Here is a 25735-nt window from a genome sequence, read left to right as displayed (position 1 = left end):
GTAGGTACAGAATTTCCATTTCAGATAGACTATTGTACCCTTAAATGTTATCCTAATTATTAAACAGCGCAAAAAAAGGGAACGTATGTAGTACTTCAATAGTTAGACACACCATACTATTTATACTATTTTTAGTACTATACTTATTTACCAGGTCAGGGCTTTTTCGCTATTGGTTGCTCATTCCGGAAGAAACGTCAATTGGTCCAAAACGGTGGCTCCGCCTTACTGGCGGGAACGTTCATGCGGTGTGACGGTGTCCAACATGTAAACAAATGGCTCTAACCCTAACTCTAACGCACGCCTGAGTATACAAGTAATCAGTATACGTACAATATGAGCAAGTTGCGTTCCGCTATGCAGAAAGGAAAGAGATCCACTCCTAAAATGACAGAAACTATGAAAGCACCCCGAAAGAGGACAGGGAAGGAAGCTGTAAAAAAAGGTACTCTAATCATGTTACGTCCTCTTATTGAAGAGAAGTTGTGTTTTGTGAGCTGTTGTATAACTAGTTCTATGATCGATGTCCTCCAGGCAGAATTAAATAAAATACTATAGAGTTGTATACTCAAGAAGGACTGTTGCCGATACAGTTATAGCATATTTACAAAGGTGTCAGGTTTGTTAACGTTCGTGCATTGGAGAATAACATATCTTTACCTTCCAATGTTGTACATGGACAGAAAATGCTCTTATTAGTTTTCAGTGAAATGTAAACGCATGCTCCTTCTCTGCAGAAGAACCCACAGATCCCTGTCCACAGGCCACCTACCACACTTTTCATGAACCAGCCTCTGTGCAGCAGATACAGAATAAGCTCCTAAACTGGTATGACAAGGAGAAGAGAGAGCTTCCGTGGAGGACAGTGGTAAAGATTACATTAATTGTACACGGCAAGATACAAATATCCCAAGGAGGTCAGAAAATCTGCAAGACAGTTGATATCTAAATGTGATTCATGTTTTGTTATAACAGGCCTTAAAAGAGCCAGACGTCAACATCAGAACATATGCAGGTATAATGCAACTCCCATCCTAAACCATGTGGATGATACATTTATGAAAATCATTTTATAATATTTTTAGATTCCCCAGGATTATTTGATGCCAGTTTCTTTGGCTTACAGTTTGGGTCTCAGAGATCATGCTGCAGCAGACCCAGGTGGCCACTGTGATCGATTATTACAACAGATGGATGAAGGTAACCAACACTGACCTAACTCTCACAATCATTATCTCCTTGGTGAAGCATATTCAACACATGACACATCACCTTTTTTAATAATGATATTGTGAATTCACTACATTGAATGTCAAGAGGTGGCCCACCGTGCAGGATCTGGCAGCTGCTTCACTGGAGGTGAACCCCAAGAGTACAATTCACTGCAGATACGCCAATATACCAGAATTGCAATTGTTTAAAATCGGTTCTTCACTTCCTTGATAAACAGGAAGTCAACAAAATGTGGGCGGGGCTTGGCTACTACTCACGTGGAAGGAGACTGCACGAAGGAGCTCAGAAGGTGTGTTATGCCTCTGTGCTTACACTTTAATTCAATAGCATGCATTTCAATACCTTCAGTGTACTATATTACTTCTCTATACTCTGCGTTCTCTTTATTGAAATTACTGACTCAAAATATACAAAGATTACATCGTATCATAACAAGGCAGTGATACACATTTTTTACAGCAAAAAAAATTGTACGTAAGCAGTCAAGGACAGTTTGCAAAACAAGTCACAATCATATCAAAAAGTATTTGCAATGAACAGAAATAACATTACATCATTATTAAAGAATATAAATAAGGGTCCCAGTAGCAGGGAAGATCAGGGCAGGTACTACAGTTCACAGTGAATAGACGTACCTCATGCGGGAGATTTGGTGGTCATTGGAGTTTGTGTCTAAGGTGGTGACAGAGATGAAGGGACAGATGCCCAGGACGGTGGAGAGCCTTCTGAAACAGCTGCCTGGGGTCGGACGCTACACTGCAGGGGCCATCGGGTCTATTGCACTGGGAGAGGTCAGGGGTTACCCAACACATACACACTTGCACAAACACATAAATACACTTACACACACACAATACCACCTAAAATGACTCATACGTCCATTCATTAATTTCAGAGCCGTGTTATCGCTGAGGACCATACCTTAATTTATATAATTTCCATTCATTGACATTATTAAAGATTCCCTCCCTATTTTAAGAGACCTTTTATTAAAACACCCAATATGTCTGATTTAATTTTGAACTAGCCATGCTAGAAGCACTGAACACAGTAAACCAGCTGCTTCATCTTCGTCTAAGATAACAAGAGACATGTTGTCCATCACCTGTGATCACTGATTGGCTGCCCTGCTGGGTGTCTCAGGTGTCTGGAGTGGTGGATGGCAACGTGATCCGTGTCCTGTGTCGCCTGAGAGCTATAGGGGCTGACAGCACCAGCTCTGCCGTGACAGAGGCCCTATGGTGAGGGAGGCATACAAATCATTCATGGTCCTTTTCAGAGTGGAAGTTTAAGTTCAAATAATTATGAAGCTCCAAAATTTGACCAGAGCTTTTATTTATGTCTGTTATTAATCTGTTTTGCAATTATTTTAATTTATTTCATTTGTTATCATGAAAAAAACGCAATACAAATGGTGTGTTTTTTGAATAACATAAGTCTAAATTCTTATTCTATCACTTTTTAATGGCGGTTCTCTCTAGGAGTCTGGCTAATACCGTGGTGGACCCGGAGAGACCTGGGGACTTTAACCAGGCCATGATGGAGCTGGGGGCCCGAGTCTGCACCCCTAAAGCAGCTCTCTGTGGCCAGTGTCCTCTAAAGACCCACTGCCACTCCTATCGCAAGGTGCTGATCCCTTCGCCTGACTTCTGCTGATTTCAATGAAGCAATGTAGTTGTACTGCTATGGTAGTATCAGCTTACAAATTGATCAATGGTGAAATTTAATTATATGTGTATATACAGGCTATATATATTTTTTTAAACTATGCAAACTATATCCTATACCGGGATATATAATTATATAGCATTACTAGGCACTTAAGCCTAGGCTGAGAGAGGGTCATGGATTGTAGCGCAATCCCTGTCTACCGCAACACAACTTCCGTTCTCTTACTTCCTACGAGCTGTGTACGCCTCCCCAGAGTGGGAAGAATAAGAACACGACAAGAAAAACAACAACAACAAATCCAAGAACAACAAATATGGAGGGTTTTTACAAATAGTTTGACTAAAGCAATATCCAAAACATGTAATGGACACGGATACAGAAGGAACTGAGAGAGGTCTTGGAACGAGGCTAAGTTTAGCGGTCATTAGCCAGATCGTTGTAGGTGAAGACCAGGTCTGTAGGTCAACGTCACAGATCTAATGAACATCTAACTATGTCCAGGTTCATGTCAAGCAGGAGGCCAACTCTAAAAAGCTCCTGGGGAAAGTGGGCAAGAGCCCGTCTACACAGGGTGATATAGAAGACTGCAGTGAGTATTCTGGTTCCTCTTCCTCTCACTCTCCTGTCAGACTCATTAGGTATTATCATCTGGGCAGACACCATCCGCAAGACTTGTGTTTTATGTTAATGTGTACCTGAATGTTTCCATATTTCTTTGTTTTTATATATTCTATATTTATATACTTACTCTTATTTGACTTATTCTTCGATACATTTTGTACCCAGGTGTACATATATTATGGGTTATTGTTGTATTGATAGTTATGTCTTGGTTTACTCTCTATGGCTGCTGTAACACTTGACTGGGGCTACCACTTGGGATCGATAGTGTTATTCTACTCAACCTCACCGCCCCCTCCCTCCCCCATGCAGCCACTCCCGCATCCTGCACCTTGTGCCCCACGGAGCCCTGGCTGGATGACCTGGGGGTCCACAACTTCCCCAGGAAGCCTGCCAAAAAGGCCCCGCGCGTCGAACGCACCCTCACCTGTGTGGCCCGCCGACCCAGCGCTTGCGGAGAGGACGAGTATCTGCTCACTCAGAGACCCAACAAAGGTTCGCCCGCAAAATAATACACAGTTTACTACAAGAGTCATGTGATTTTGTGGTCATGGGGGTGGTTAGCTGGTTTAAAACGTCCAAAATATCAATATGCATATTTCTAAATGGCTGCATTGTCCCATGAAACTATTGATTTTAAAGCCTTCTGTGTGGTGAGAGTCAATGTTCTTCTCTGGATGTGGTTCATCCACAGGTCTTCTAGCCGGGATGTGGGAGTTCCCCAGTTTGTCACTGGAGGAGGAGAATTCAGAAGTCAAGCAGCAGGGAGCCCTGTGTGCAGAGGTTGGAAGAATCTTGGGAGTCAAGGTCAACATGGACCTTTTGTCCTATGTTGGGGAGGTTAGTGCCACCCAGTCTCCACGCTTGCAAATTCCATAATTAACGACTGAACCGAATTTACGATTTTCTATTCCTCTTGTCTCCCGTTCTCGGCAGGTGGTTCATATATTCTCTCACATTCACCAGACGTATGTTGTGTACAGTGTTTGTGTCAAGGACAAAGACGCCACTGAAGAAACGCAAGGGGAAAACCTTCAGTGGCTAACCAGGCCTGCTCTGCTTGAGGCAGCAGTCTCCACAGGACTGAAAAAGGTATGTCTCTCCACCACTGTTGGGGATATCATGCTTGTTTTGTTGGAGAGTAATGAGTTACTTTTGCATTTCAAGTAATCAAGACATTTAGTTCTGACGCATTCACATTGTTTGTTTCTTTCCTACGTCTTGGCGGGTGGCTGCATACTGCGCGTGTGTAGCTCGGCTATAAAGATGCCATTTACAATGCAGTAGGGTAGGCCAGACATTGATACGCTACGCTACTACGCTAAGTATCTCATATCATCAGGCAGATAATCACCATCCTACCTGCTGGCTCCGTATTGACAGGACAAATGCATTAAAAAATAAATAGGTATTTGGGCAAAATGTACATCTTGGATTTATAAATATGTATGCATTTGTGCACATTTTCCAAATGTAAATTAACAAGACACAAGTTTACTTCCATTTGTAATAATAATGAGACCACTCTCTCTCCATAGCTTTGCACAATTATAAATAGAAGTCATCTAGTAACATAAAGTTATTTTAAAACTAACCCAACACTAGACTCCACTGTATTTGAATAGCATTGTATTTGTATGACGATGTGACATGGGATACCTGTGTCAATTCTTGCAGATCCTCAAGCTGTATGAAAATATGGGTCAACTTAAGCTAACTTTAAAGGTAAGTTCTTTCTGATTTACATTATTTTATAACTCAGTTGCTTGGCGAGGTAATGTAACAAACTATGTAACCGAATGTACATTTTACAAATGTATAATCTGACCATTCCTGCACACATATATATATATGTTTTTAAAGCATGTGTTTGCATTGTTAGGATGGCAAGAGGAAGAAGGTTGCTAAAAACAGCAAGTTGTCTATTTCTAAAAAGACCAAACTCAACCCATCCAACGGAACCAAGCAGTTATCACTCAACTCCTTCTTCAAGACCACAGAGTAAACATGAACAGGGTTGCCAACTCTCATGCATCTGGCGTGACACTCACGCTTTCAGCATCAATCTGACGCTCTCACGCACACCAACAAATGTCACGCCAAAAAAAATACCCGTTAGAACTCGCTCTTGTCGCTCCAGACAAGCAACAAGTCAACAATCCCGTCCGCCCGCAATCCAACACTCAATCTCCTTCCCGTCAACAATCCTGTCCGCCTGCAATCCAACACTCAATTCCCCCCTCCGTCAACAATTCCACCTGCTGACCCTGTTATAATGTAAGCATTATGAGATTCTACAGAGTCTCACTCCGGCCAAAAACCAAAACTTGGCAACCCTGCATGAAACGCTGTTTTACAGAGACGTTCAAATGTGTGCATTTGGAGTATAGCCATTTGCCATCCCCTTGTTGACTGGAAAACATATTTTAAGCACAGTTTGGACAGGTGTGATCCAACAAAATAAATAATTGTTATTAGACATTAAAGTATTTCCTGAATGTTTTACGTTTTTTTACGGAAAAATATTGATAATCCCACATATATAGACAAAATAATTAGCAAAGGTGCACTGCACGGCTTATGGGTATCCGATAATATATTAGCAATGGCAACTAACTTCAACAACGTACCATATCCCCTAGAGAAGCTATGTCTTCACTTGAGATTGTGAAAAGGATAATAAGGATTTCCATTTGGATTAGAACAGCGTCAGGATGCTTGCGCCGAATGAAACACGTTTAGCGGGCATGGTTGGGCTTCTGCATGACTGTCAGGTCAGGATGGAGGGATTTTATACTATAAGTGAGAACCTTAACCCTCTCTCATACACAGCCAACAACACCCGTCGCCCTCCAGACATTGTTGCTAACTTGCCTCTCGTCAAAAGTCATCCCTCACGTAGTGGCAGCTCTTCGTGACGTCCAAGTGCCGAGGAAAGGGCTCTTCAACATCGCAAAGAAAGTGGTTTGAGTGGAAAGCAGGGAAGAACTTAACTTATTTAGTAACCAGGACAAAATGGCCTTGATTACTATGTTGAAGATCATTTGAGAAATGCCCACGTTTAAAAGCAAAACAAATATTTTTTGTTCACTGGCCCTTTAAATGTTAAATTGTATTTAACGACAAAGGTGCTCTTGTTCAGCTGGTAGTCCTGCATTCCTTTTGAGTTGGATGGCAGATTTTGAACTGTCACAGGGCTATTACTTTTCACAAAATGACATGGATAATGCTTTCCAGCTCATCAATTACTTCTACCAGTGGATATTGGAAAATGTGGAAAGGCAACGTTTTTGTTTTTGTTGCTGAAACATGTTAAACATGTTTTGTTAGGGTGGTATCTAGTGCCAATACAGAATGATAGCAGTGTGCTACCCAAGGTTACCAGAGGGGTTATTTAGTTCTATGAATGGGGAATATAATGACCATGCACAGGACACACAAGTCAGTTATCATTAAATGTAATTATTAAAAATTAAAAATACATTAACCCCAGAGACTTTAACTGCACTAGACTACTGCCACCTGCCAAGGTACCTACATTAAAACAAGAAGTTAACTAGCAAATCATTAAAAGTATAATAAAAGCCAAAACCTTTGTCACATGGAAAGAATGTTGTAAAAAACGGTTCTCGGATAAGATGAGATGGTAGCTCATCAGACAACCTGCAGGGAAGAAGTTTAGCTTGTATTGAATGAGCCGAAGACTCTGTCAGCCCTATATGTAGGCAGGGTTGCCAACTTTTGGTTTTTGGCCGGAGTGAGATTCTGTAGAATCTTATAATGCTTACATTATAGCAGGGTCCGCAGGTGGAATTGTTGGGTGACATTTGTCGCGTGTGTGTGAGAGTGTGAGATTGACGCTGAAAGCGTGTCACACCAGATGCGTGAGAGTTGGCAACCCTGTGTAGGGCTAGCCCAACCTGACCTACACTGCCAATCCAATCATGGCCGGCATAATGATATTCCTCATTTTTTGTACACTTTTCATACAAAAGTGTGGCATTGCTTCGTTATTAACAATTGTTCAATTCCTAAACTCCTGTGTAGATAAAATGGCTAGATTAAGCCAGAACACCAATTTTGTTTTCCTAGCTGCACATGCACTGGACAGACTCTGGGTGAACAGAGATTGCATGAATGCTATCTCTGTTCTTATTTTTCTTATTTAGTTTTTATTAAAGGAGTGTTATTATGCCACCAGGTATGAGTGTGACGAGCAGACGTGTCATAGCATGTCATAAAGACTTCTTGTGAATGAAGCACACTGGCCCTTGCTGTGGAGGTCTGGCTTCACCCTTTTTCACCAGCGAGGTGGATGGAAGAGCCCTCCCTGTGAAAGTACTCCCTAATGGGAGTGACCACAGTCGAGCACATAAAAGCCAAGTGATCTGGAGAGAGGTCTGTTTGCAATAACTGTGGCTACATAACGTAGTTGCTCAGTGGCTCCTCCAGAATTCTGGAGAAGATTACAACAATTCTGGTGATCAGTAGCACGTGTCCCCCTTGTGACCCCAACAGGGTAGGAGGGAAAATGGGCCTCGTCATTAGGTATCTGAGGCATGATCTGAATGGTACGCATTTCCCATGCGGGAAAAGCATGTTTGGAACACCAGCCCCCGTATCTGGTGATGTAGGAGACTGAGTTCAGTACAGGAGTAGATGAGAAGGATGTGCTGAACTTTCTCTTTTCACTAGCCACCCTAAGAGCTCATTCACACTGGATCAACCATTCCTTTTAAGTGTGTTTAAGCCGCAGAGATACGGACCACATGCGGTTGCGAGTGATGCCAGTGTTCTCCTTTCCAGAGCTGTACAACCCTGCCATGCATGAGTGGTTCAAGTTCACAACATGACGCCACACAAAGCGAGCCATGAAGTGACTTACCCACAATGCCACAAATGGTGAAACCGTGTGAATGAGTCACCTTTGCTCTCGAAGCTTGACTAAGCAAGCACACCGAGTGTGACCTGATGATGCAGTACCTATATGTATTATAGTATGTTCTAGCAGGGCTCAAGGCTAACATTTTCTACTGGTGGCATTGGTGCAATTAACTTTTTCATTTGGTGGCACCCTAACAAATGTAGTCGCACCCCTTCATTAGAAGTGAAAATGTAATTTGTCACGTACCATCCATCTGTGATCATTAATTTCAACAGATCTATTCACTCACTTTAAATAAATTGTCAAATGTTTTTTTGTCTTTTTCTTTTTACCGCCATCTCTTTCCTCATGAACCTTCACGCTCCTTCTCCTATATGAAATACCTACTAATAATAACATATATATATATACAGCGTTGTGCATGAACTAGTTCAAAAGAACTTGTTCATTGAACAAGTTCATTTTTCTATGAACTTTGAACTGAACGTAACATATTTTTAACTAAAGAACTTGAACTAGTTCAGATTTTGTGACATTCTGAATTGATGCTTAGGTCCAGATGACTTGTTTATTAAACAGAGTTACTGCCTCAGTTGTGATGAATGAAACAGGCGTACAAATAATATCCACAACAATCTGAGATTGTAGTGATGGGCAGCAGGTAATGGGGAGGATTCATTTTAAAAGATAAGCACAGAATACTCACTCCAACAGTTTTTCTTCGGTTTCTAAAAAAAAACTGTTAATGAACTGAACATGAACTAGTTCAAAACTGAATTGGTGAACTATGAACGTGAATTTATTCATTTTCTTTTGTATGAACTGAACTTTGAACTAGTTCATGTGAAGTGTGAACTTGCACAACACTGTATATATATATATAGGTCATATTATCAAATGTATTCGAAGAACTCAACAATTCCCAACCCCTTCACACACAACGCGTCAAAGCTTTTTTTGGGGGAATATCAGCCTGCCAATTCGCCTTGCCCCTTTTCGAGTGACAAGCCTTAGGGAAATTAAAAAGCCTTGTGGCCTTGTTGATTTTTGATATGCGAATACAATTAGTTTTTGTAGCTAAAGTATCTAAAAAGCAAACACATTCAACATATTAGCTGAACCTCTTCACTTGACATGGAAAATAATTAATGAAAATAAGTAGGCCTACCACTTGGATGCATTATAAAAACACGTCCATTTATCTTGTTAAAGTTCATAATTTTCATCATTACTTTTAATCTTTTTTAATTTAATCATTATTTTCACGATGTCAAGTGAAGAGGGAAATAATTTGTTGAGGATAGATTGGGAGTGTCAGATTTCTTAAAAGCATGTGCATGTAACAAATATGATAAAATAACACATATTCCCATCATATTTGATTCCTCCCCACCGAGCCATTATCCAACTATTTTGCTGTTACATTTATGCAGCTGTCTTCATTGAGTGGATGAATAACTTTGTCCACATCATATAATGGGCTTAGCTCAGGTAGAGAGGGTTGACTTGTGACCGGAAGGTTGCTAGTGCGTTCCCTGGCTGTGGCAAGTGTTGAGGTGTCCCTGAGACACTTAACCCTAACTTTTCTCGACGAGCTGGCTGTCCCTTTGACGAGTTGACTCCGCTGTGTAGGAGTATGTATGAAGCGTGGTAAGTCACTTTGGCTGCAAAATGCCCGAAATGTAAATTAAATGTAAATAAGAATTTAATATTAGTATGACGAGCACAAACCCTTGTAATAATTTGATGCATCAAACAATGACACGCTTTTAAACACGTCATGATGGCACTGAATGTGTTTCGTATGGGATATAATTGATGCTACAACAACTGAATAAATAAGGCAACAGCATGCCTCATTGGAGCATAGTTTTACACTGCTGGGTGTGCCAGTAATCCCAGATATATACGGAAGAGTGGGGCTTGAATGGCCCCGCCGAATAGGCATCAGTGCCCAATCACATCGCACAGGGTGCAGCCGGGTTGTCTTCTCTTGCATAACTGGTATGTCTTCTTCCCTTTCAGGGCGACTACAGAGTTTACTATTTCATGACTTTAATAGACTATCGGATTTCTATGAAGCTAAATAAGTCATTTGTTAAAGCAACAGCTTTTCGGACCGGTGGAGATCCAAAGTCGCTTGACTTTCAGAGTTTATAAACTGAACCTGAGTAGGAGGACTTTTTTTCTACTTCAAGGTAGGCTATCTGTGACAATATTTGAAGAGTAATTCAGAATATTTAAAAAAGCACACGGCTGGAGCTGAAATTCATCTACTTTAGATGGATAGCACTTGGCAACGCGTCCAGTCCATGTACCGGTGGACCCTGGAGAATGGAGGTAGGCCTATGAGCTTAAACAATTGAATGGATTGTTTTTATACTGTCATAGATTTAATGCCGTGCCACTTTGTAAATTAGAGTTGCAACAACCTGCTGCGTCGACATGTTTCAACCTGAAATTCAATTAGCAGGTGGAGACATTAGTCCTCATCCGGCTCCCCGATTACATTCCGATCAGTATTCCATTATATTTCAGATAAGAGAACGGACCCATGGCTGCTGGTGTACTCTCCGGTACCAATAGTAGTCATTATACTGGTCTATCTATGTGTGGTCTGGACCGGACCCCGATTGATGAAACACAGGGGACCCGTTGATCTGAAAGGAGTACTCCTCCTTTACAATTTTGCCATGGTCTGCCTGTCTGGGTTCATGTTCCAAAAGGTTTGTATGCTGTATGCACGTTCATTAACAGATTTGTCATGTTCCTAATATCAATCTATTTTCTGCCTACTGTTGAACACTTTTTTATTTCTCCCAACATTTACCTGACTGTTTACAGTTCGTGGTCTTATCCAGGTTGTCCAATTACAGCCTCCTCTGTCAGCCGGTAGACTACAGCAACAACCCACTGGCAATGAAGGTAGGAAATGTCGAAGTAGAACTGAAAGTTTTGGTTTAATTTGGTCCTTTTAGAAGTTTGACGTATTCGAACACTATGAGATGTAAAAAAAAAAAAGTGTGTGTGCGTGTGACTTTATTTTAAGCTAGTACCATCGTTATGTATGAGCGTTATAATGAGATATGTTGTATATAACCAACATATACTATTAGTGTCTGAGAAGCTTAAGGGATTTTGCTTTTTGTCTTTTGGTTGGTTTAGACCCCAGGCTAATTGTTAACATCGTCTATGTTAAGATGTATATAAGTGATGATTTTTGTTCAACTCACCTCCTCTCGCGTTGTACAAGGGTTTCGAAATTGGCAGGTGGCAAGCCGATGACATCCATTCTACTCCAAACAGCAGCTCCTATTTCTGTATCTTTGTTTTGTCCAGCACAAGTTAGCGCATACAAGCGGCCCGGCTAGGTAGCTTTCTCAAATAGTGCCCAAAAACTAACAAATGTACACGTTTTGACTCTGTTATATACGCAACTGCGCATGCTTTCGGACTGAGAAAAAAATGTGCTTTGTTTAGGCTGAGGGATCATTCTGAGTGCAGAGCAGCACTTCACTAAGTGTCGAGGGAAGCTGTCGGAGGCAGTGTTTTTTGTAGCCTTAAGCCTTGACCCCTAAGCATTCATTTCTGAATCATTGTGCTAAGTCAAGTGCTCAGTTCCTAGATGTGTGAATAAACGTAGCACAAGACTGTCAACTGAACACAAATGTGACTTTACCTCACCAGGCTGTCCGTTTGCAAAGGGTGGGTCGAAGCAATACAAAGTTCAAAAGTTCACACCAGGTCATTTAACATTCAAGAATTAACTGAATTCTGTCCGTGAACATGCGCAGTAAGGTGTAGACGCAACTTGTATCATGGCTAATACATTTTCTTCCAAAACCTCACTGTGCAATATGATGATTTTTTTGTGTCTGTTTCTTCAGATGGCCAATGCGTGTTGGTGGTTTTTCTTCTCCAAGGTCATAGAACTCAGTGACACGGTAAAAAAACAAAGAATCTCATATTAATCTAAATTAGTTCACCTATTCTTTCCAAAATGTTGGGTCTAACCATTATCCATTCCTCCCTGTCCAGGTATTTTTCATCCTGAGGAAGAAGAACAACCAGCTGACCTTCCTCCACGTCTTTCACCATACCACTATGATCGTCAACTGTTGGGCTGGGGTCAAGTATGTCCCGGGTGGACAATGTAAGTGGACAGACCTCTTAAAGTCCCCATAAAATCAAGAAACCCCATCACAACCTTGTCACCAACAAGTACAAACACAGAATCACTTCTACATGAAGACCTGTGCACTATACATGCACATACTAACTTTACTCTCCACAGTCCAGCATTCATATTCATAACGGGTATTCGTACAAGTTACAACTGAATACACTCACACAACGATAAAGCATATTTCCATCCATTCATCCAACTAGACTTTCGCCCTTTCTTGCAGCATTCTTCATTGGCTTGATGAACAGCTTCGTCCACACGATCATGTACTCTTACTACGGCCTTGCCGGGCTTGGGCCTCACATGCAGAAGTTCCTCTGGTGGAAGCGCTACCTCACCACTCTGCAGCTGGTAAGCCCAGCACCTCTGGGTTCATTGGGGACGATGGGGTGGTTTGTGCGTGTGTGTGTTTGCTAATAGTAGTCAACCTTTGAATAGTCAAAGGTAATCAAAACCATTCAAATGCTGCTACAACTACATTTCTAAAACACATCTTGATAGAATAAAGTGCATACATGCAATGCATAAGATGACTTATTCATATGACAAAGTTGAATGAATGACTTCATGAATAATGACAAATCTGTAATTGTTGATCTTTGCCTTTGCTCCTGTCTTTCTGCAGGTTCAGTTTGTGGTTGTGACCGTACACACAACGTATAACCTGTTCACTGAGTGTAACTTCCCGGACTTCATGAATGTTGTTGTGTTCGGCTATTGTTCCACCCTTATCGTCCTCTTCTCCAATTTTTACTACAAAAACTATCTCAGCGACAAGGGAAAAAGGAAGTAACACACCATCTCAAATTACATTTTGTTGTTTTTGTTGGTGTCAATGTGAAATATTCTATCAATTGAACGTTTACAGCTTCTTGACTTTAATGACTCGAAGAATTATCTTTATGTTGGCATTATCTAGCTATATCTAGGGCTGCATTTAGTCGGTTGATAGACACTTTATGATATCTAATTTTGATAATCTATTTATTGTTTAACTTATTTCTAAAGAACAAACGTGCAGCTTAATGTTGCAGTTGAATTCAAATATTTTGTTCATGGATAATGATAAAAATAAGGGTAGTTTAGTTGTTCTAGGCTGCTAGTCAGATAAAGCATCCACTGTTATCACTTTGGACTCATCACCAACCACTTTGGTGACTTGTGGTTGCATTTGCTATTGACATTTTATAGAATGTATATAAATGATTTTAGTTCATTGTAAATGATTTAATCGGCTATGAAAATAATCGTTAGTTGCAGTCCTAGTTATGTCCACTAGAGAGCAGAATCTGTCCATCCCCGAGAACCTAACCGCTGTGAAAGTCAAAGGTATTACATTTTGGGATCATGCAACAATTTTATACAACCAATAAAGAATGTAAACGTTTTGAGACATGTCCATATAAATATGTTTTCCCACAATGTGTCTGTTAATGAAATACCATTGCTTTTACATTTATACATCGGAGAGGCCCTGTCAATGTGGCCAGTGGCCTCTTCAGGCCCACTGCCTCTCGTACGTGCAAGGTGTGAAGATGTTAAGGCGTTTAGCTTGAATGGAATTGGCTTCTAATGAATAAATATACAGTACATAATTTCTAATGTATATTAGGAAATATATGTTACATCTAATGTAATATCACATCAGGTCAAAGCAGTTAAACCCACATTAACCAGATAAAGAATGCAGGCCTGACGATCACAAGTCAAAAGCTTGTATATGTGCTTGTATGTAGTGTAACATCAAGCAGGAAGGTAACACTTCTGGCTTCTGAGTGAATAAGTGAACTCATTGACACCATGTACAAGAGTAGAGTGAGCATAAGGACGAACATGCCCTCCAGTAGGTGCACTCTGACCCCCCAGAGGAGTCTGCTCACGCAGAGAGCCAACAGCTCATCCCTTGAAAGAATTCTAGTTTAATTGCAACAGAAGAGTGACTCGAGGATAATGTGCTTGTGGTGCTGGAGTGTTCGGGTAAACTGAACTGAACTGTCCAAAAGCGAAGGTGCTTTATTTGGCATTGGGAGTACAACTGAAGCCCTATTGCCCTCCCCTTTACCTGGAACACATAAAGCAGTTTAAAGTCACAATGTGTTACGTTTAAACTAGCTTGAGGCTTAAAATAACCTGGGCGTCTGTTGGCAATGCTGAACATTTCTGATTTCATTCATGTTATCTTCTTTACAAGTTTCATACTATCAACACTCCTAAAACCCCTCCCACTCACGCTAGCCACGTTATTCCGCGTCACGCAGCTGCACAGCCAATCAGAGTGGACAGAACAGCACTGTTATTGAGTCTCCACCCCACTGACTGAGAGCGGCTGAATCTTTACACATTCTACACACTTTTTACACACACTTTAACTATCTGCAAAATAGACTTAACTGTGCACCATTGATGTATCGTCCAAGTTTTCGATTTAGCATGGTAGCATACACGTTATTCATATCAAGGTAAAGAAAGATTGATTAAGGGGCCTTAAGGGGGATTAAAAGCTGTAAATCCGCCTTCAAGTAAAGCAACGGGGTTGTCTTCAGCTATACCCTCGACGTCACTTCGCCTTCAGTGCGACAGCCTGGATTTCATGAACTTGAACGTTTCATAGACTAGGCCCTACTGGACGATTTCTATGACCCAGAATCAAACACAGACCACTATAAACTCACGTGATATCACTGTGGTCGGCAGATAGTCAACAGTCCAGCTACTCAGTTGTTAAAGTCCAGGTTATCAGATCAGGTCAAAATACATAGTCGCTTGGCAAACTCTTGAGAAAAGTGCATTTGTTTCTTCTCGTTTAAGGTAGGCTGTGAATGAACGCATTTATGGAATGTCTAAACATAAAACATTGGGCGGCTTGAGTTATATATTTTTATCCACTTTTAGATGGACAACGCTTGGCAGCGCGTCATGTCCATGTACCAGTGGACACTGGAGAACGGAGGTAGGCATGCGTTTTGTCATGAGATTTAAAGATATATACTTAAATCTTAAATCTCATACATTAAAGTAGGTACAAAGGGTACAAAACGTAAACACTTACGTATTACGTATCACAACCAATGGCGGATTTAGCAAATTGGGGGCCCAAGGCGAAGATATGTATGGGGCCCACCTCATACGATCTTTAAAAGAGAACGGAGAAAAAAATGTACCGACTGAATGGTGGATAGGCAGGTAAAGCTAATCCACGCGGAAGTGAAGGTTGGAGATGAGAAAAAAAAAAAATTCCCCTTTAAACCCTGCATACACTTCTTTACTCCAAAATGAAGATGGAAAGCAGAGAACACACAAAGTGTAGCACTACACAAACTAATAGTCACGATGGAACCTAACAGAATAAGGTTTCAGATAACACCTGACTTTGCCAAAATGCCAGCACTGTTTATTCTTTTTTTTTTTTTAAGATCAAATCAATATCAGTATAACAGCAAGACAAGTAGTTAGGGTAAACCCCCACAAACAGTCAAATATGCCTACTTAGCAAAACATCACAAACAGCCATATAGCCTACTTAGCAAATATTGCCAAGAGGAATTATTTACTTTATATGTGTGAGGTTGCAATTGGCATTGCACTTGAGATTGAACATTTCAAACAAACCTATACATATATAAAGAAAAAGAGAGAAAGACAGAGAGAGAGCGAAAAGATAGATTGTTCTCCACATCACATGCTTCTGACACAGAATCCTACTTATTGACGTCTTCTCACAGGTTTTCACCTAGTGCCACTTCACAGCTAGCTTCTGCTGTAGCGGCATGTTCAACACTTTGGACGTTGTTGTTCCTGTCTGTATCCCCAACAATAGCAGCGTTGTATCCCCAATCTTTGGCAGCATTGCCTAATACTTATCGGTGTCTTTTCGCTTTTTTCTTTTATTTGAGCCACTTGGGTAACTTTATTTCCTAACCCTTTTCCTAACCCTTTATTTTATTTTTTCGCGTTTAGACTCATCTTGCTTCGTCTCTGTTTGTGTACTTAAAAAAGGTTAGTTGGGGGCCCCCAAGCGGCCGTCTACCTATGCCTCTATGGTAAGACCACCACTGATCACAACAGTCTTCTGTGTTCAATGCGTGGGAGCAGGGAGATGGAGATGAGAATGTGTGTTGAGTCGCAGCTCTCTGGACAAAGGCTGCTCTATGGCCTGGGCTGAGTGACACCACGTGTCCCCACTGTCACGGGGCTTACTGCCGCTGCACATCTTATATTGTATTGTCTTAATTACAAGTCTCTCCTAAGTCGACATTGAGCTTCAACCTGCTGCAATTTGAGAACTTGTGTCGTCACCCAAATCCACCACAACATAGTATTCCTTCCCCATGTCGGATATCTAACCTGTGGGCCTCGGCGGGCATCAATGGTCTGCGAGGTGGCACGCGAATATGTTGATTCAATATCTATATATACTGATATTTTGTTGTATAAACAATGTAAATGGTATTTTTCTTATAAATACATAATAACTCCAACAAAAAAGTATAGGCCTCATCATGGTATAATTAGGTCCTGTTCTGAAGTATGCTACTGCATCTGTAAGTCCTGTATGGCCGCAGGCAGGAAACCCTTCTTTGATGTTGATGTGGGCCTCGAATGAAAAAAGGTTGGGAACCCAGAGTATTCCATTGTCTTCCAGATAAGAGGACAGACCCATGGCTGCTGGTGTACTCTCCGGTCCCAGTGATAGTCATCTTCGTGGTCTACCTCTGTGTGCTCTGGGCCGGCCCCCGCCTGATGAAACACAGGGGACCCGTTGACCTGAAAGGAGTTCTTATTGTTTACAATTTTGCCATGGTGTGTTTGTCTGTCTACATGTTCCATGAGGTGAGTATACTGGTTTCTGGCTTTGTTCAATAACACATTTTTTCCTCTTCCACTTGTCTCTTTTTCTAGTACCTTTACATGAACTTCCTTCCTTACTTCCTTCCTTCCACCTTTACTTACTTACTTACTTATAATCCAATCCATGTTTTAATGTTCACAGTTCCTGGTCACATCCAGGTTGTCGAACTACAGCTACCTTTGTCAGCCAGTAGACTACAGCACCAGCCCTCTGGCAATGAGGGTAAGAACTGATACCAGTGTTTCTAAATTAAAAAAAATAAAGTCATATTTGTATACATTGATTTGCTTCATACTTCTCCCACACAGTGGGTGCAAACGTGCAAGTTATTTTTTACGCCAGTGGAAAGTATAGATTTTACTACTTTCATACATAAAACAAGCATGCTACATCTTATTTTAAATAGATCTGTACTCCCTTGGCTCCATTCCAACTCTGGACAAGCACAATGTCTTGGGGCATTCTAAAAATGTCACAACATGCACCAGCCCATCTGAAATGCCTCTAAGCCATAACATAGCTCAATAAGTTCATTGAATCAATCAACTTGAATTATAAGTTGAACTTGAAGTATGACCTAGTTCAACAAAGTTTCCTTATGAAACATTTTCCTAAAGTCAAAAGTGTTTATATTGTTTATATATATAATGATGATTATATATGAAATGAAATGAGAACCCTATGTCTCAACACATTGTAGGGACCAGGTTTACAATTAAAATAAAAGCAGCTATAGAATCAATTAAAATATGTGTTTAATTGGACACTACAAACAAACATTAACCTACTTTACATTATAACTGGTATGCAAAATAAAGACAAACCAACACATTCACCTCTTGGAATTAACGTTTTATAGTCCCATTATCACACTTGCAATACAAAGCCGTTTGTACATGAATTACGATGCTGTAGTCTCTAATGTGACTAGAAGTTTATGGTAACAACACAGTCTGCCCCGTGTGCGCAGCCAACCATGGTTGTAAACTGGAAACCCTCCTATCGCTATGAATGACTACGCCATGCACGAGATATGCACGCATTAATGAACTTCCTGTTTGATGTTTTTTTCTGCGTGTATTTTGATTTTTTTTTCAGATGGCCAATGTGTGCTGGTGGTTTTTCTTCTCCAAGGTCATAGAACTCAGTGACACGGTAAACAATGTTCAGACCAGACAGACAAACAACTCTTCTGTTGATTTAAGTCCCTCATTCACACAAATTCAAATATGTGTCCCTTCCTGTCCTCTGAACAAGTCCAGGTCTTCTTCATCCTGAGGAAGAAGAACAACCAGCTGACCTTCCTCCACATCTATCACCATGGCACCATGATCTTCAACTGGTGGGCCGGGGTGAAGTATGTTGCTGGTGGACAGTGTAAGTGGACAGGCCTTGGGAAAGTCCTTTGACACCTGGTCTCAACCAAGTCAGTCAAGTCTGAACCCAGAACTACTGGACCTTAGGCCAGAACATCTCTGGACTCCAAAAAATGAATACAAAACAACAACCTTAACAAATGATGTTGATTTGTTTTGGATTTTGCCATTCCTTTAGTCAAAAGATGTCTAGCATTCATATTCATAACAGATATTCTCTATGACCCTTTTTTGAACGATACAACATATTTCCATCCTGAACGATTCATTCAGTCATTTTCCAAGCATTCTCTTTGTTTTTGCAGCGTTCTTCATCGGCTTGCTGAACACCTTCGTCCACATCATCATGTACTCTTACTATGGCCTGGCCGGGCTTGGGCCTCACATGCAGAAGTACCTGTGGTGGAAGCGCTACCTCACCACCCTGCAGCTGGTGAGACGTCCCCTTACCTCACCTGGGTCCACTTTAGGGGGCCCGAAAAGTGTCATGTGACAGGGCAACCACAGCTCTGATCCAATCATGGCATTTGTTGTTTTAATATGATGAACCTAATAGGATTAAACTATACATTTACATTTAGTTTGATTTAGTTAGTTTCCTAATCTAGAATATTCTAACAGCAACGAAAAAAGCTAAAAAGGCCCCAGGTCAGCGATATGAATCTCAGACAATGTAAAACATTATCCTGCATGAAGAATGTCCTTGCAATTATGAATTATGGTGTAGCATCTGGGTATGTATTTGGTTTTATCTTGAGCCCCTGTCCACCAAAAGGTTGTTCTGATTGTATACAACAATATGTACAACAATATCAGGAACACGAATGTTCATTGTTGATCTTTGTGTTTGCTCCTGTCTTTTTGCAGGTGCAGTTTGTGCTTTTGACAACGCACACAGGATATAACCTGTTCACGGAGTGCAACTTCCCTGACTCCATGAATGTTGTGGTGTTTGGCTATTGTGTCAGCCTCATTTTCCTCTTCAGTAATTTTTACTACCAAAGCTATCTCAGCAAAAAGGTGAAAAAGATTTAAAAAACGATCTGTAATTATCTGCCACTATCTTTATTTTTGTTTTGTATGGGACATATTCTATCATGTCCACGTTTATAATAAATTGAATGATACTCGTTATGTTCGCATTATGTAACCTGAACACTAGAGGGCATAGTTCGTCCATCCAAAAGTTGGGCGTCAGAGGCTATTCCACCACCACCATCAAAAGTGAAATTCATTAATTCCTGTGATTTTTATACACTTTCATAGAAATTATGTAAATGTTTCGAGACATGGCTATATTATTATGCTTCCAAACAATGTGTCACACATTTAAATAAAGGGAGAAATTGTGCATAATTATACATTTATTTATTAATTAATTGGGAAATGACAAACATTCAAAACATTTTAAACAAACTGTACATTTTATACACATGATAAAATAGATTGGGTTTAAGGTTTAATGCAACATATAATTGATTAACCCATATTCTCCTCCAGACATTACATTACAAATCCAGATAACAAAACACTAAACAAAACAAATTAAACGGCAAACCACTTTTTTTACACTGATAAAACAACACAGCAAAAATATAGATTTATTTCTGCACATGAGTCTTGAAATGATTGAACGATGTTGATTTGGGCGAGAAAGGGAGGGAGTGGATGTCGTTAAATCCGTCCATATTTGTTCTCATTGTGTTGCAACTCAATACATAAAGCAAAAAGAGGAAAATGCTACATGACAATAGAGCTTTGGACCGCCAATACTTATAAACATCGTTGAGATAACAGTCCATTGCAAACAGGAACAATCAGCATGAACTGGATTACTCATCACATAATATCGGAACATTTCATAAAAAACATTTGATCTAATCTAGTGAAAGCACCAGATCGAGATTGTTTGCATAGAGGCAACTTAGTGTCAAGGCAAGCATACAAAATTGTTTTAGTTATTTTAACCTTATTGATGTTATTGTCTCAAATCCAGCTAAAACGTTTGTACACTAAAACCAAAAAAAAAGGCCAAAGCAAACGATTTGGGAGCAACATTATTGACTCAGGTTTGGAAGGGAACAAAGAAGAGACGACAGGGACTAGTGCATTAAGATAAGTATTGCGTGTTAAGAGGCATCCCGGAGGGGCGTGGAGCGCACCGTGCCGGGGCTGGGAGCGGGAGGTCGGCCCTCTCATGTCTCTGTGTACACAGAGGAGGACATGTGGCTCAGGCTGCGGTCGAAGCTGCCCACCTGGAAGAAGATGCTCTCCTCTGGGCTGGAGGAGAACTGGCACCCGGCGGTGCCCTGGAGGTCCTGGGTCAGCCCAAAGCCTGGAGTTAAGACACGAGAATGAGCAATTGAATGGTGGGTCACTTTACGGAAGAATCATCAGTACACTTTACAATATGAGTACATTGATAAACCATGTACTATCATTAGTTAATGCAGTATTAAGTATTATTATTATTATTATTATTATTATATATCATTAGCATTATTATTATATATCAAGAGTCAGGGGTAGTGGGTTAGGGTCAACCCTCACCCATAACCCATAAATAATGTATTCATTAATACCTTAATTAACATGAACACCATTAGTCAATTATTACCAAAGCCATTAGTTATATGTTCATTAACTGTTAGTTAATGCTTATATAACTGCATTAACCAATCTCAATCAAGGCTCAAATAATGTGCCCTTATTTAAAAGCGTAACAGAATCATCTGCCATTTGATTTGATTATCGTGACATATGTAGTCATCGTAGTAAGTCCCTTGTGCAAGCTGTCATGATGGAAAGGGAGCTAGCTGAGTGCAAAGAGGGGAGGTGGTGTGTGCAGTGGTGTAACACAGTCCCCAGATAGACATTGGACAGACATGAGGTAGACATGAGGCAGAGATTAGCTAGACATGGGAAAGATTAAATGGAGATTAGATGGAGATTTAATAGACATGAGCTAGACATGAGGTAGAGATTAGATAGAGATAAGGGGATTTAATACACATGAGCTAGACATGAGGTAGAGATTAGATAAACATGATATAGAGATTAGATAGACATGAGAGACATAAAATAGACATGAGATGTACATTCAATTGAGATTAGACATGAGATAGAGATTAAACAGACTAGATAGACATGAGATAGACATGCGACAACAATTAGACAGAGATTAGATTGACATGAGGTAGAGATTAGATAGACATGAGGTAGAGATTAGACAGAGACCAGATTGAGATGAGGTACAGATTCAATGGAGAGTTTGGGGCCTCACCTGCAGAGCAGCCCGTGCTGGTGTTGCTGGAGGACATGTGAAAGCCATTGGGCTGATGGGAAGTGTAGTTGTGAGAGTCGGCCAAGACGTGACCGCCGACGACCGCCTGCTCCATCCTGTACGCGTCTCCAAAATGGAAGCAACTCTGGAAGCTGCCCTGGTAGTCTGTGGAGAGGAGAGGAGAGAGGAGAGAGGAGAAGAAGAGGAAGAGGAGAGGAGGAGGAGGAGGGGAGGAGAGGGGGGAGGAGGAGAGGAGAAGGAGAAGGAGAGGAGAGGAGGAGGTGGAGGATGAGAGGAGAGGAGAGGAGGAGGAGGAGGAGAAGAATAGGAGAGGAGAAAGATAGGAGAGTAGAGAGTAGTGTAGAAGGATGAGGAGGGGAGAGGTGGGAGAGGGGAGGAGAAGAGGAAAAGGAGGGGCGAGGAGAGGACAGAGGAGAAGGAGAAGGAGAGGAGGAGGAGGAGGGGACAAGGAGACGGAGAGTGAAGAAGGAGAAGGGGAGGAGGAGGAGAAAGAGACGGAGAGGAAAGGAGGAGGAGGAGAAGGAGGGGAGAGGAAAGGAGAGGAGAGGAGGAGAAGGAGAGAAGTGAAGAAGGAGAAGGGAAGGAGAAGGAGAGGAGGAGGAGAGGAAAAGGAGGAGGGGAGAGGAGAAAGAGGATAGGAGGTAAGGAGAAGGAGAGGGGAGAGGAGAGCATAGGAGGAGAGGAGAAAGAGAAGTCAGGCTTGACGAGCTGTCATGCGTGAGCTCCTAAATTGCAGACGGTTTTTGTTCCTCGACTCAGCATCCTGTAAAGCCCCTTTGAAAACCAAGAGTGAGTTTGAAATAATGACAATGCTTAGGGTTGTGCAAAATCTGCCCAGTCCCTGCACCCCGCCGCCCCCACCTCCGTCTTGCTCAGCTTGTACTTAGAAGCGACCGCAGAAGAAGTAACGATAATGTCAAAACCTGCCCCCCCCCCCCTTTTCTATTTTTTTTTTTCCCTGGTGGAGCGCCTTTTTTTGCGCAACTCTGCGACCACAGTGTGGTTTGACGGACGGCCATGCGTAGATCCTCAACAGGGGAAACAGTGTTTAAGTCATTAGGGCCTGCCCCGTGAGTGACGGCGGTGGCCAGGGGGGGGGGGGGGGGGGGTGGGGGGGGCGGCACAGCAGACTCGCCGCCAGCCAGTGGAAACGGCCTTCGCCATGTGGTGCATTTTGAAAAAAATGTCATCGTAAAAATTGAATCTCAATATCTTGATGTGCTGAACCAAAGCCTACATATTCTCAGCGTAATCACGCAACATGGGTTGGTTGGTTGTGACCTGGCGTCGGGCACGGCTCAACCCTGACCACCACACTGCATATTACGACGACGTTGAATCTATTTTCGGAGTTTCATGTGCGACCGAACGCAGGATGATGGATGGAGCCCTGTTTCTTAACGCAGTGCCAACGTACGATTATGATGATCCGAAATGATCATAACTTGTTACAGCTACAAGTTGACACAAGGGGATGTAGGAGGGGGGCTCACCGTCGTTGGCACAGGGTGGGTGGGGGTAGTTGGAGTAGGGTTTGTGGTGGGGGTGGATGTGCTGCTTGTCCAGCACCGTCGGAGACTGCGTTCCTGTCGCCTTCATGCCCGGGGAGAGTAGGGGACCGGAGAGCCTGGGGAGGAGAGAGAGAGAGAGAGAGAGAGAGAGAGAGAGAGAGAGAGAGAGAGAGAGGAGAAGAGATGAAGAGAGAGAGAGAGAGAGAGAGAGAGGAGAAGAGATGAAGAGAGAGAGAGAGAGAGAGAGAGAGAGGGGAAGAGATGAAGAGAGAGAGAGAGAGAGAGAGAGAGAGAGAGAGAGAGAGAGAGAGGAGAAGAGATGAAGAGAGAGAGAGAGAGAGAGAGGGGAAGAGATGAAGAGAGAGAGAGAGAGAGAGAGAGAGAGAGAGAGAGAGAGGGGGGAAGAGATGAAGAGAGATAGATTCAAAATTTACAAAGTCCCCTCACGCAAGTTTCATTGTGTCGGCTGTTGTGTGAATCACTTCCCAACGAGCGCACTCATACAAGACGACACGCCACCAGACCGATGCTGTGTGTGGAGCCCCCTCCCCACCCCTTCCATCCACCAGCCACACCAAACCGCATCAACTCCACCCCTCCACCACCAAGAGAGCGCAGCAAAGCAGTTCCCCCCCATCTCAAACCCGGAGCAGAAACAGGCCAGCCCTGTTTTGTACGCATCGTGGAAACGTCGGTTCCCCCCTACACACACACGCACGCACGCACGCACGCACGCACGCACAGACACACACACACACACACACATGTAATCCTCCTTCCACCAAACATTATGATAAGTCAACAAACAGCAGAGCATACACCAAGCCCTCCTTTGGTTTCTTAGCATGTTAAGCCTTCTGGGCGAGAGAGAGAGAGAGAGAGAGAGAGAGAGAGAGAGAGAGAGAAAAAGAAAGAAGAAAGGCACAAAGCACATTGCTGTTCAGAGTCCCGGCATATTTGAAGGAAGGAATATTAGCATGACATGTTTGTGCAGTTAGTGGCTCTAATGGCCATAAGGGAGAACAACTGTGGCTACGTAATAAGCTCCTTTTGGATCTCTCCTCGACAAATGAAGCCTTGTCTCTGCCTATTCGTCCCAGTTGAGGCAAAACACATTTCATGTTATTTTATCCCCCATCAGATTGCCTTGTGCCAGCCTGAGAGTAATGGTGAAAAATGGGATCCATCTCCCTTGTTCTGATTCAAACATCGCTTACTGCAACGAGCCCGTCGCATTTATATGAAGATAAATCCATTGTGATGAATGACCTTTAAAAAATCCATTTCATTGCAAGCATCTGTCAGCTGGTCCGCGACTAAGCTTGGCTCACATCGGCCCATCGACCAATCGCATGACATGCAACAGGTTTTTCATGCGCCCGTCCATAATACCTCGCAGCCCTTAAATATGAATTCAATCAGTGACGAAGGTCTGTAAAAAAAAAAAAAGCTTTGCGATTAAACATCATGAGAAAAAGTGCATGCGCTACAATGTAAGGAAAGCTTGCACATGAGAATCAAACATAAAAATTCCACAGAACATTAATCTCCTTCAGCCATTTTTACAGCACCATGTGTCGGTCGTATTTAAACAAACTACGTGTTCACATGAAAGTTAATAGGAAACGGCAAACGCTACTACACTGGACGGGAGCTTAATGAAGAGGCGATTGAGTCCAAACCCAGACCTTGGCTAGCCAACGGATCTGCCTGTAAAAAAAAAAAGGGACTGGACCAATCAACTGCTCTTATATTCAACAGCCACTTAGCAGCCCCTTATGAGTGCATATCAGGAATGCCAAGGCATGAACTGCTGCTCTGTTACTATGCACTGGCGCTATGCTATGCTAGGAGAGCATATGGTTTGCACTGAGTGCTACATCAGCGTAATGAGGATCCCTTACATGACTGGGGCTCACTGGTCTTGGTGCGGTGGAGCCTCTACCTAAACCCAATCCACGCAGAGTAGCTAGATATACTACAATCATAGCTAGGCTAGCTATGCTCAGGGCTGGCAAGGACCTTTTTTTAACATGATTAATATATTGCTGTTTTTGAGGATGAATGATGAGCCATCTTGAAGAGATTACACAGACAAG

At 42.0% G+C, this 25735-nt stretch overlaps 3 protein-coding genes across 4 annotated transcripts; all 3 read left to right on the top strand.

The window, feature by feature from the left end:
* Positions 1-280: 280 nt before the first annotated feature.
* Positions 281-5858, top strand: mutyh (mutY DNA glycosylase). 2 transcript variants are annotated; one of them, XM_084473029.1, is made up of 15 exons: positions 281-445; positions 741-868; positions 976-1015; positions 1127-1200; positions 1318-1359; positions 1451-1522; positions 1911-2024; positions 2377-2474; positions 2715-2859; positions 3406-3493; positions 3838-4020; positions 4220-4365; positions 4462-4617; positions 5203-5250; positions 5408-5858. In XM_084473029.1, the coding sequence occupies exons 1-15, from the start codon at positions 337-339 to the stop codon at positions 5528-5530; spliced, it is 1566 nt and encodes a 521-aa protein (XP_084329155.1). In that variant the 5' UTR covers positions 281-336; the 3' UTR covers positions 5531-5858. The 2 variants fall into 2 exon arrangements, with proteins under 2 accessions (XP_084329155.1, XP_084329154.1); XM_084473028.1 differs by having other exon boundaries at positions 738-868.
* Positions 5859-10692: 4834 nt separating this feature from the next.
* On the top strand, positions 10693-13389 carry LOC311353211 (very long chain fatty acid elongase 4-like; the record flags this gene model as incomplete). The annotated part of the gene is made up of 7 exons (XM_084473039.1): positions 10693-10750; positions 10949-11136; positions 11255-11335; positions 12298-12354; positions 12449-12563; positions 12820-12947; positions 13222-13389. 7 exons carry the CDS (start codon positions 10693-10695, stop codon positions 13387-13389), a joined length of 795 nt encoding a protein of 264 aa, XP_084329165.1.
* Positions 13390-14977: 1588 nt separating this feature from the next.
* Positions 14978-20182, top strand: LOC311353209 (very long chain fatty acid elongase 4-like). The gene is made up of 8 exons (XM_084473037.1): positions 14978-15404; positions 15489-15546; positions 17239-17426; positions 17587-17667; positions 18544-18600; positions 18708-18822; positions 19127-19254; positions 19689-20182. Exons 2-8 carry the CDS (start codon positions 15489-15491, stop codon positions 19854-19856), a joined length of 795 nt encoding a protein of 264 aa, XP_084329163.1. The 5' UTR covers positions 14978-15404; the 3' UTR covers positions 19857-20182.
* The last annotated feature ends 5553 nt before the right edge of the window (positions 20183-25735 follow it).

This window comes from Micromesistius poutassou (assembly GCF_964030765.1).
Source record: "Micromesistius poutassou genome assembly, chromosome: 9".
In the NCBI taxonomy this organism is placed as follows: Eukaryota; Metazoa; Chordata; class Actinopteri; order Gadiformes; family Gadidae; genus Micromesistius; species Micromesistius poutassou.
Note: the sequence above shows the minus strand (reverse complement) of the source record. Positions and strands in the feature narration are given on the sequence as shown.

Excerpts from the sequence above, each read along its gene's own strand:
- LOC311353209 (XM_084473037.1), top strand. The coding sequence starts at position 15,489 with ATGGACAACGCTTGGCAGCGCGTCATGTCCATGTACCAGTGGACACTG. Across the intron at positions 18,823-19,126 it reads GTATGTTGCTGGTGGACAGT|CGTTCTTCATCGGCTTGCTG; the intron begins GTAAGTGGACAG and ends TTGTTTTTGCAG. Across the intron at positions 19,255-19,688 it reads ACCTCACCACCCTGCAGCTG|GTGCAGTTTGTGCTTTTGAC; the intron begins GTGAGACGTCCC and ends GTCTTTTTGCAG.
- mutyh (XM_084473028.1), top strand. The coding sequence starts at position 337 with ATGAGCAAGTTGCGTTCCGCTATGCAGAAAGGAAAGAGATCCACTCCT. Across the intron at positions 1,360-1,450 it reads TGGCAGCTGCTTCACTGGAG|GAAGTCAACAAAATGTGGGC; the intron begins GTGAACCCCAAG and ends CTTGATAAACAG. Across the intron at positions 2,475-2,714 it reads GCCGTGACAGAGGCCCTATG|GAGTCTGGCTAATACCGTGG; the intron begins GTGAGGGAGGCA and ends GGTTCTCTCTAG.